The sequence below is a fragment of the Rhinoderma darwinii genome, chromosome 1 (assembly GCF_050947455.1).
Source record: "Rhinoderma darwinii isolate aRhiDar2 chromosome 1, aRhiDar2.hap1, whole genome shotgun sequence".
In the NCBI taxonomy this organism is placed as follows: domain Eukaryota; kingdom Metazoa; phylum Chordata; class Amphibia; order Anura; family Rhinodermatidae; genus Rhinoderma; species Rhinoderma darwinii.
Window position 1 is genome coordinate 235,364,040 of NC_134687.1, and position 10,848 is coordinate 235,374,887.

The 10,848-nt window shown below is 42.8% G+C and overlaps 1 protein-coding gene across 2 annotated transcripts in view; it reads left to right on the forward strand.

Annotated features, from left to right (window-relative positions):
• LOC142740474 (GRAM domain-containing protein 2A-like) overlaps nt 1-10,431 on the forward strand; it is a 190,177-nt gene extending 179,746 nt beyond the window's left edge. For both annotated transcript variants that reach the window (XM_075849977.1, XM_075849981.1), the window contains exon 15: nt 10,308-10,431. In XM_075849977.1, coding sequence (XP_075706092.1) covers nt 10,308-10,336 — 29 coding nt within the window. In that variant the 3' untranslated portion in view covers nt 10,337-10,431. The remainder of the gene's footprint in view (nt 1-10,307) is intronic.
• Nucleotides 10,432-10,848: the final 417 nt, after the last annotated feature.

Consider the following 10,848-nt stretch of genomic DNA (forward strand, 5'->3'; position numbering starts at 1 on the left):
ATAGCATAGTCTACAAAAAGCCTTATTGAGAAAACATTCACAGTGCAGGGGGAAAAAAAAAGGAATGTAAACTCTGTGTTAATGACCTCTCCAAAAGCTAATTGGCAAAAGGTATTTTAATTAAGGAGTTGAGTTTGAAAGCCTGGGTTTCATAGGTGCTTTGTCCATTAAAGGGGTTTTCTGATTATACAATGCTATTTTTTTTAAAGTGTTTTTTTTTATTGGTAGTGAATGTCCCCCAAATACCTCTTGCATTATTTTGCCCTGGAGTCCTGGTTCTGTGACCGTGCTCCCATTTTTTAACAAGCATATCTTTTAGTCCACGGGCACATGCGCCATGAGGACTCAATTTTAAGCATGTGTGGTGAAAACATGATGAGCTTCTACTACCCATGCTCAGAGAATAAAGAGGCGGAGGAGAAAGTCTGCCCCTCCCCCAGTGTACAGCAACTTCGGAAATTATGTGCCCGTACACTGAATAGACCGGAAGAGAAGACTGAAGACCGATGTATGTGACGTCGACGGAAGGGCAAATTCAAAGGGGAAGCAAACACGTGGCCGGCCAGGAGGTACGGCGATCGGTAAAGAAAGGCAAAGTAAGTATATTGAAAAGTATGCTGTCTTTACATGTTTAATAAATGTAACTATAGTAGGTATATCCTGAAGAACACTTTTAAATAAATACTGACAAAGCCTGGTTACTGACATATCTGTTCTTCTCAAGAAAGGTTGGTTAATGTGCACTATGCCACGAGCAACCAACTTTCAAAAGACCTCAAAAGAAATGTTATAGAGATGCATGAAGCTGGAAAAGGCTACAAAGACCTGGCTGTACATCAATCTACGGTTGGACAATTGTCTACAAAATTCAGGACTGGTGCTACTCTAACTAGAAGTGGGCGTCCTGTTAATATCACTCCAAAGAGCACAACAGGCAATCCTGAAAGTGAGAAATAACCCAAGGGTAACAGCAGAGGACCTACTAAAGTGCAAAAACCCTCTGTTCATGTGTCCACTATTAGAAAAACACTAAACAAGAATGGTGTACATGGAAGGACACCATTAAAAAAGCCAAGGAAGTTTTTAGCACAAATATACAACATTATGTTTGGAGGAAAAAAAAGTACACTGCACACCAACGCCAAAACCCCATCCCAGCTCTGAAGCATGGTGGAGGGAGCATCATGGTTTGGGGATGTTTTGTTGCCTTAGGGCCTGGATGCCTTACAACCATTGAGAGAACAATGAATTCCAAGGTGTATCACAGCACTTTACAGGGAATGTACGGGCAGCAGTCCATGACCTCAAGCTGAAGAGACGTTGGGTGATGCAATAAGACAATGACCCAAAGCACACAAGTAAATCCACTAAAGAAGGGTTGAAAAAGATTTGTATTTTAGACTGGCCAAGTCACTCCTGACTTAACCCTATTGAGTTGCTGTGGCATGACGTGAAAAGGACTGTGCACACAAGGCATCCCAGAAATTTTAATAAACTAAAATACATTTGCAGTAAGAAATGATCCAAAAATCCTCAACGTTGAGCTCCAGGAAACATTTGGTGGAGGTGATTGCTGCTAAAGGGGAATCTAAAGGTTACTACATTCAAGCGTTCACTTACTTTTTTCCCCTTCCGTGCACTTTGGATGTTTACTCAATATGCTCAATAAAAGACATGAACCGTACAACTGTTTGTGTGTTATTAGTTTAGTTACATTGTGTTTGTCTATAATTGCTACTAATGACCATTTAGACCACATTTTATTAGTAATACAAGCAGAAATCCAGGTTATGCCAAAAGATTTGTTTATTTTTCTTGCAACTGTGTGTGTATATATCTCTATCTGTACACGGCGTTAGTGCCCTACATTTATCATGTATGTCCGGAAATCTCCTGAAGTACACAATAAACATGCTTATAGAACTCCACTAGCCTGACGAAGACAAAAATAGTGTCCTTTTTGTCTGTGACAGGCTGGTAATTTACCCTAAAGAGCACGCTAATCCATCCTGAAGGATCCTGCAATAAAAGTATAGCACATGGTATATGTTTTTTTTTTTTTACAGGGGAGTCTATGGATGACAGATGCCACTATATAGCATCCATCACAGGTATACGTTAAACATAAACGTCAGGGGCTTCTCTAGGGTTGGAATCCCCGGGCAGATTGGCTGGGGACCCTGGCATCATAAAGCTCTTGACATCAATGTCCATATATGGACAGTGACATCTAGGGCTTCCCCAGGACCAGAGTCTCTGGCCAGAGCGCTTGCGGTGCCCCTGTATTAAAAAGCTGTTGCCATCAGTGACATCAGGAGCTTTGCCAGGGCCAGTACCTCGGCTATTCCCGGGTACACATAACCTCTGACGGAAGGCTAAAACGCGATGTAAAGGGGTCCTTAAATGCAATCATTCCTGGTGGTCTAGGGCAGTGACAGGCTAAAAGGAGACATCCCTTGGTTAATGAAGATAACCGTGGTGGTCTAGGGCAATAAAGGTCTCAATAGTTAAATACGTGTTCTCCAGTAGTTACTAACCTCACCATATCCTGCAATATCCTTTTGTGCAAGGAAGCCGGCAGTCAGGCTAATAGGTTCAGCTTTCACTTTCAAATCTGCATTGGAAATCTATGAATAAATCGACAACTGAGTGTTATTGGCGCATGCACCTACCCACTCTGACACTGTCCATACATTTCCAGGAAGCATAAAAGAGGAATGTAGATTTCTGAATTTGAAAGATAACATGCTATCTACCTGCAGTCTCCACTAGAGGGAGTTTGAGAGCTAAGTGAATACATACATTGATTTCAATAATAACAATGGATGCAGTAAGCTACTAAGCTCTCTCTGGTGGCAGGAGATGTAGGGGATTTGGAGCTCTATATCAGTCTCTATACTCCCTGACCATGTTGTTATGCTGACTAAACCAGAAATGTCCAAAAATTAAATAATCCCTTTGTGGTGTGCGAAATGACCAATAGAAGTCAGGCAAAGTGGCATTCTGACACCCAATATTCCACTCTGCTCTCAGAATATGTGTAGGAAATAGGCTGCCCCTTGCGGTGGTGGTTACCTGGCAGAAACCACCACTGCAAGGGGCAGCCTATTCCTTACATATATGGAAAGCTGCGTCTGTTACTCATGGTGTGAAGTTTTAGATCCTCGTTCCCAGTTAGTCAGCCTGGTTGTCACCGAGTAGCGCGGGAAGAATTACACCTGAAGCAGAGCTCAGGTAGAATATCCTCTCTCGATGAGATAGGAGCACAACAACTTTATTTAAAACAATGCAAAACTTATATAGCAAAAATGGCGTCAATTATCAGTATATGATCTTGTGACACCTCCAAGGTGCTAATTGGTTCTTGTTCAAACATGCCCTTTTCTTATTTGTTCAGTAAATTTATAGAAGTTTGTGGGTTAAAACTTCATGTTACTTTTTTCACATTCCAGGGCATTGTCTCATGCTCCGGCGCCATCTTGTGCCATCTTATCATACTACATAACATTATAGCAGAATATGATATACTGAGAAGCTTTATGTAAGGATAATAATGATTTTTGCAAGCACACAAATATACATAGTGGCGATCCTTCACAGTCCCCCCATAAAATTATTATTATCATCCCTTGCTGCCCCTGAATTAGTTTAGCAACCTACTGATCACTCGAACCAGGCGGGTAGGGGTTTTGGATTTCTTCACCAGTTTGAGATGAGCTACTCCTTATGAGTAACCCCCCTTTGTACCTGGACTATCCTGGTTCCTGAATGATCCTAACTTTCCCTACCTTTGGATTAATTGTTCTGATAATACACAACTGTTTTAAGGGGAATAGCGGATTCTGCGTCGGTGTAGAGATCTTTTTACTCTAGGCAGGTTAAAGCAACATCAGGAACCACCTGGTCAACAGTCTTTGTGATAAGTTTTCTTACACAAGGGACCACACAACATGCAATTACCAAAAGAATAACGATTATTATTAAAATAATGACCTCTACTTGTGCAAGGGCACTCTTCCAGTCGGAAAACCATTTGAAATACTGGTCCCAAGGATTATTTATTCCAGAATTCTGCTTAAGTTCAGCTGACAAGTTCTCCAGTTTTTTAATTGCCATAGTAGTTTTACTGTTAGGGCCGGTGTTATCGGGAATGTATGTACAGCAAACTCCTTTTATCATAGCGCATACACTTCCTTTCTCGGCTAGAACCATGTCTAACGCTAACCTATTTTGGAAAGCCACAATTGCAGTGGGCCCTAACTGGTCTGCCAATCCCCGTAATGCGTCACGAGTGTAATTGGCATAGCGTTGTTCGTTGTAACAAAGATAATTTATCCAATCTACATTCTTGTTCACTGTAATTATTGGGAGTATGGATTCAAACCCTGCTGCCACTTGATCACGTGCTTTGAACTAATCTGGGACCCCCCTTTCCTCATATTAAATTACAGAAATTATATATTATGATTATAAAACTTAAAGAATATATCAATAGGGCCACAACTAATATGATACCATCACCAATGTCCAGTTTGGGTATGGGGTCCCACCAGTGTATTGACAAGTCCTGTACATCATTGTCCTCTTCTTCTCCTGTCTTCTGATTAAAACACTTGATACTGCTGACGGATTCACTCAGGTCTTTGGTCTTTACTTTGATCTTTGCTGATGTCATCATGACTTGGTTTGGTCCTTCTCATCTGACACCTTCTCTTTTATTTTACGTCACCAGGCTGTACATAACACCTTGTGCTATCAGCCTGGGGTGAGTTCCCACGTAGACGGATTAGTGGAGTTTTATTGTGACCACCACAAACCCTCCGCATCTGTCCTCTTCCTCTGGTAAGTTACTTGTCTGCGCGGCTGCTTGGAATTGTGACACTGCCGTCAGTTCATGACAAACGCATTGTACTGGCTCCGGCTGCACCTGCCGCACCTCAGTGATGAAGTTCATCGTGTTAAAAGTCTTTTAGTTCATATTTACTGGCACTTGCCGGGGACCCCCAACCCTTGTCAATTGTTAAAATAAATACTAATCTGGTGATATCATCTACGTAATATAAAAGTTGTTCCAAGTACATACAATAACAATGTCAGGCCCTTAAACTAAATCAAACAAAGTAATTCGGCATCCTACTTAATAATTTATAATGTAACTTCATACAGAGAATATAAGCAAATAAACCGGTAAATGTTGGGTTTTATTGAAGCTTATCTTTATGTCTTTTATGGGGATCTCACCTAGTGTCAGTGTTTTAGTGACATTTTTTAGGGACCCATGTTCCATTTTCCTTTTGTGTGAGAATCAGTGCCTTACCAGGTATCAGGGTTAGATTTACCTGCCAGCAGGGATCCTCCATCCATCCTGCTATGGGTAAGGGACACTGCTATTAGACCATGTATACCTTTTTATGTTATCCTTTGCCTTTTCGAGGGATCCCAACATGTAGTGTTAAGAAGTTCTTTCTCACTAAGGGGCACAGCCATGTATGGCATGGATTTTGAGCTTATGGGACTGTGTGTGCATATCCAACAATCAGATAAGTTTGTTAATGCTGTTATAATTTGATATTTTATGAATTTATTGTCCACTTCCTCCTTGAGAACTTGAGTCATCGTCCCCATGAGGGGCAACATCAACACCAACCCTGCCAAGGGCAACATGATCGATCGAGGCGACGTCATCTGGGCTGATAACCTTTTTACAATGGCTTGCATGTATCCGATTGGCTCGTCCTTGGAGCTTCACTGATGTGGCGGTGACCGGCTGTACTTCTACTGGTTGGCTGGTCCTTGGAGCTTCACCGATGTGGCGGTGACCAGCTGTACTTCTACTGGTGGCTGTACCTTGCTTCCAGACTGCTCCTGTTGTGTATCTTTGTTACCACCCAGTCTCCAGGTTGTAGTGAGTGGGCACCTGAAAGAAAGTTTGGATCTGGGATAGAAGAAATGATTAGTTTGTGTCCTCTCCAGTTGTTTGTGTAGGGCAGCCAAGTATGTGGTCATGTTGTCATAATGCTTTGTAACTGCTGAGGGAAATACAGTCCTGTCTTTGGCATATTTCCAAACAATATTTCATAGGGAGAAAGTTTATCCTTCCCTCTTGGTGCGGTTCTTACAGAGTATAAAGCCAGGGGTAGACATTGTTTCCACGGTAAAGAAGTTTCATTCATGGCCTTGTGGATTTTTAATTTCAAAGTTCCATTTAGTCTTTTTACCTTACCAGTGCTTTGTGGGTGATGGGGAGTATGAAATGCTTGTTCAATCCCAAGGCTTTTTAATATGTTCCTCAATAGTTCTTGGGTAAAGTAAGTACCTCTGTCACTTGTCTCCGGTACTCCATAGCGGCACACTACCTCGGCTATCAGTTTCTTTGCTCTGGTATCTTCCAGTGGCTAAAGCAAATGCAAAGCTTCTGGCCATCCTGAAAATAAATCCGTGCAAACAAGTACATATTGGTACATTCCCACCTGTAATCGCTGAAAGGGGTAATAGGACTTAGGTGTGTGTTTAGCTGGTGTTTTGGTGGTTTTACCAGGCTTGTGTTGTGCACATGTCATGCAGCCCTCTGTGTATTTGGATGCTGCATTTGAAAACCTGGAGCACGCCATGTCTGTAACGCTAGTTGGCTCACAGCTCCCTTTGCACAGTGTGTTTTCCCATGGGCTAGGGCACACATCATCCGAGGGAGAGCAGCGGCGTCCTTTGCCGCTGCATCCGCAGCCTCATTCCCTTTTGATATGAGATCACTGTTATTAGTGTGGGCCTGAACTTTGACTATAGCTGCTTGGTCTGGCATGTGCAGTGATTCTAAAAGTTCTTCTACTGCTTTTGCATTCTTTATAGGTTTACCTGCCGAGGTCATGGAGCTTCTGGCTCTCCATATTGTCCCAAAGTCATGTGCAACTCCAAAGGCATATCTGGAGTCAGTGTATATGTTGACACGATGTCCCTTACCCAATTTACACGCCTCAGCGAGTGCTTTTAGTTCTGCCTCCTGAGCTGAGCTGCTGGAGGGGGGACTGTTGTATGACGGCCTTACCATTGTGGACCACTGCATACCCGGTGAGGAAATGTCCTTTATCTTCGCTCCAATATTGAGATCCATCTACAAAATACTCAGCATCAGGGTTAATCAGAGCAACATCAAATATACTGCTTATGCCGTTTGATTCCATATCCACTAGGCTTTGACAGTCATATTCATGTTCAAAATTAAATAGTTCATCAGTGGATAGTTGAAAAATAAGGGGGTGTCCCTGTGCCCCCACTCCAATAAGGGGGTGTCCATGTCCCTGTCAGGGGTTAAGTGTTTCATAACTTGGGAAATACAGTGACCAAAGAAAACCACTGTTTTGGCACATAATTGCAGCTTGTGCGCTCGCTTTACAGCCAACTTCTTCTAGGAACATTAATAGTGATTTACAATCTGTTTCACTGTTCTCCAGACTCTCACTACAAAGTAACAAATCATCTACATATTGCAGTAGAACTGAGGACTGATTGGGGGCTGCCAGGTGTCCAGAATATCTTTCATGGCACGTGAGAAGATATCAGAGGAGTTTGCGGCACCCTGTGGCAGCACTACCCAAGCATATTGTCTCCCCCTATGTGTAAATGCAAAATACTGCTGGCACTCTTTATCCAGCGGGATTGAGAACAAAGCATTGGCTAAGTCTATACCTGTGAGATAGACTGCAGTGCTGGGGCCTGGCTGAGCGGGGGATGTGGGTCGGGCACTTGTCACAGCATTTACAGCCCGCAGGTCGTGTACCATCCGCTACTGTACAGGTTGACCGGGCAGTGTCTTCCTTACTGGGTAAAGAGGAGTGTGAAAGGAGAGATTATGGGCACTATAAGATTGTTTTCCAGTAAGGAGTTAATATCCTTTTCTATAGCAGCGTCTTGCTGTGGACTCAGAGGATATTGCTTTATACAGACAGGACGGTTCTGCATGTCTGGTTTTAGATTTACTTGTACGGGCGGCACATTTAAAACTCCCACATCCATCTTATCTTGTGCCCATAGTTTTTCTGGGATCTCTGCCAACCAGAGGGTAGCGGTACTGGGGGCTTTTTCAGTGTCCGGCGTATGTGCCATACTAAGGAGTTTGCATAGCAGGGACTCTGGGATGGCAGAAATTAATGTAGGTGTGCCAGAAGAAAAGTCCAATGCTGCTCCCAGGGCACTGAGTACATCTGTCCCCAATAAATTGTCTCGAGTGTGTGGTGACACTAACACACGGGAGACAATTGTGTGTCATGTATATTCAGTCGCATTGGTGCATATGGAGACAAAATGGGCGGGTCGGGTGTCTCCATTGACCTTTGACATTGATGACTTTGGAATGCGGCACTATTGAGTAGTGCGGATTGTAGGGTGGTGGGCGTCGTCTCCAACGCTAGAAACAGGGGTGTTACGTGCTTCAGAGGTACATAATAAGTACCAACCGGTGTCAGGAGAGGGAATATGGGTGTATTGGGCCCGGAAGGAGTAACAAAATGGCCGCTGGTGGCGGAAGGGGATGGCTTCTGGATGGGAGTTTCCTGTGGGGTAGTAAGATGGCCGCTGGGGGGAGTGTCCTGGTGCATTCCACCGGTATGGGGGGGGCTTCCAGTGTTTTAGGCTGCAGTGGAGGGGCCTGAGTTGCATCACCTGGTGGAACACAAGGAGGGACTGGGTATGGGCCAATCCACATACTGCACAAATTTCTGCCACTAGGGGGTTCTGTTGTCCACATTGTGGACATAACTAACATTGGCAGCCATTTTAAGGCGGTGGCTATTCATTCTTTCCATACAAATAATGATTTACTTGTCCTTTCTTGTCTTTACATTCTTTCACAATTCCCGGCCATTTTTCAGGCTGCAATCTACCTTCAGCGGGCAATCCGCATATTCCCATCAGTTTCTTTATCTTACCAACATACTTTTTTCCTTCTTTTTTTTTTTCCTTCATCTAACTTGCGCGCGCTGAACTTAAAGTTGGGAGGCTTTTGTTTTAAACACACTTTTTAGGACTTCCATCGTCCCTACACGTCCCTACCACTATAGGTTTTTACCTCCTACCACTAATGCTACCACTAAATCTGGGTTTTCAACCCCCTACCACTAATGCTACCACTAATATGGGTTTTCAACCCCCTACCACTAATCCTACCACTAAATTGATTCAGGTTATACCTCCTACCACTAATTCTACCACTAATCTGGGTTTTCAACCCCCTACCACTAAATGCTTCCACTAAATATGGGTTTTCAACCCCCTACCACTAATCCTACCACTAAATTGATTCAGGTTATACCTCCTACCACTAATTCTACCACTAATCTGGGTTTTCAACCCCCTACCACTAATGCTACCACTAAATATGGGTTTTCAACCCCCTACCACTAATGCTATCTATAGGTTTTACCTCCTACCTCTAAAAGCTATCTCTCGTGTGTTATTTTCGCAAATATTACCAGTCTCTTCTTTATCTTGAATTTATATTTTACCTACAGGCTGACTTAAAGGGAAACAACAGTTCTTTACACTAGGTTCTTGGGACTGTATGCCAACTAACACAGTCTATGTTGTTCAGACTCTCCCCCCAGACTGACTAACACAATCCGTCACAATCTGCAGAAACACTCACAAACAACAAGTAAGATGCCGATATTATCAGCAACTTACCGTGTCCTAGAGGTGATCAAGCTCGGTGAGTGTCCCCGGATCGATCAGGACGATGTAAACGTCAAGTCATGGGAAGGACCGGTCAGTGGCTAATACAGCCCCACGTTGGGCGCCAAATCAGAAGTTTTAGATCCTCGTTCCCAGTTAGTCAGCCTGGTTTTCACCGAGTAGCGCGGGAAGAATTACACCTGAAGCAGAGCTCAGGTAGAATATCCTCTCTCGATGAGATAGGAGCCCAACAACTTTATTTAAAACAATGCAAAACTTATATAGCAAAAATGGTGCTAATTGGTTCCTGTTCAAACATGCCCTTTTCTTATTTGTTCAGTAAGTTTATAGAAGTTTGTGGGTTAAAACTTCATGTTGCTTTTTTCACATTCCAGGGCGTTGTCTCATGCTCCGGCGCCATCTTGTGCCATCTTATCATACTATATAACATTATAGCAGAATATGATATACTGAGAAGCTTTATGTAAGGATAATAATGATTTTTGCAAGCACACAAATATACATAGTGGCGATCCTTCACAATGGTGCTATACTGTGGTGCTATACTGTAGGCAGTACAAATCCAAATAAATGTTATATTGTATACCTGTGATTTATGAAGACCTTTTGTTTTTCTTTTACAGTGGTTAACAGACACAAGTTTGGAGTCTAGAAGTGATCCTGTTCGGTCTCATTATTGGGACATTAGTTTGGCTAATAAATTATAAAGTAATTTGCAATATTATTTCACAATATGATATCACTGTGTACACAATAATAATAATAATAATAAAACATGACTGTTAGAACCAGCGTTTTATCAAAATTTGTGACTTCTTGATGTATTCTGACATTCCTGTAACGGTTTAAAAGTGGGAGGGGTGTGGCCCAACAGAGTTCCTATAATTTACACCAGAAACTGGTGTCAATTATAGTGGATTACTACGCCAGCTCGTAGCTGGCGTAGATTTCATTCTGTTGTGCACATAATAAATGTGTTGCATATTACCAGGGCCGCCATCAGGGGGGTATTAGGGGTACTGATGTGAGGGGCCCGGCCAAACCTAATTGAACAGCGGCAAGAAAGGACGTGCTGCTTTTTCTTTTTTCCGCGACTAGCTGCCATTGATTTCTTGATTTCAGATTAAATCAATGGGAGGCGGTTTTGGAAGTTGTTTTGTGCTG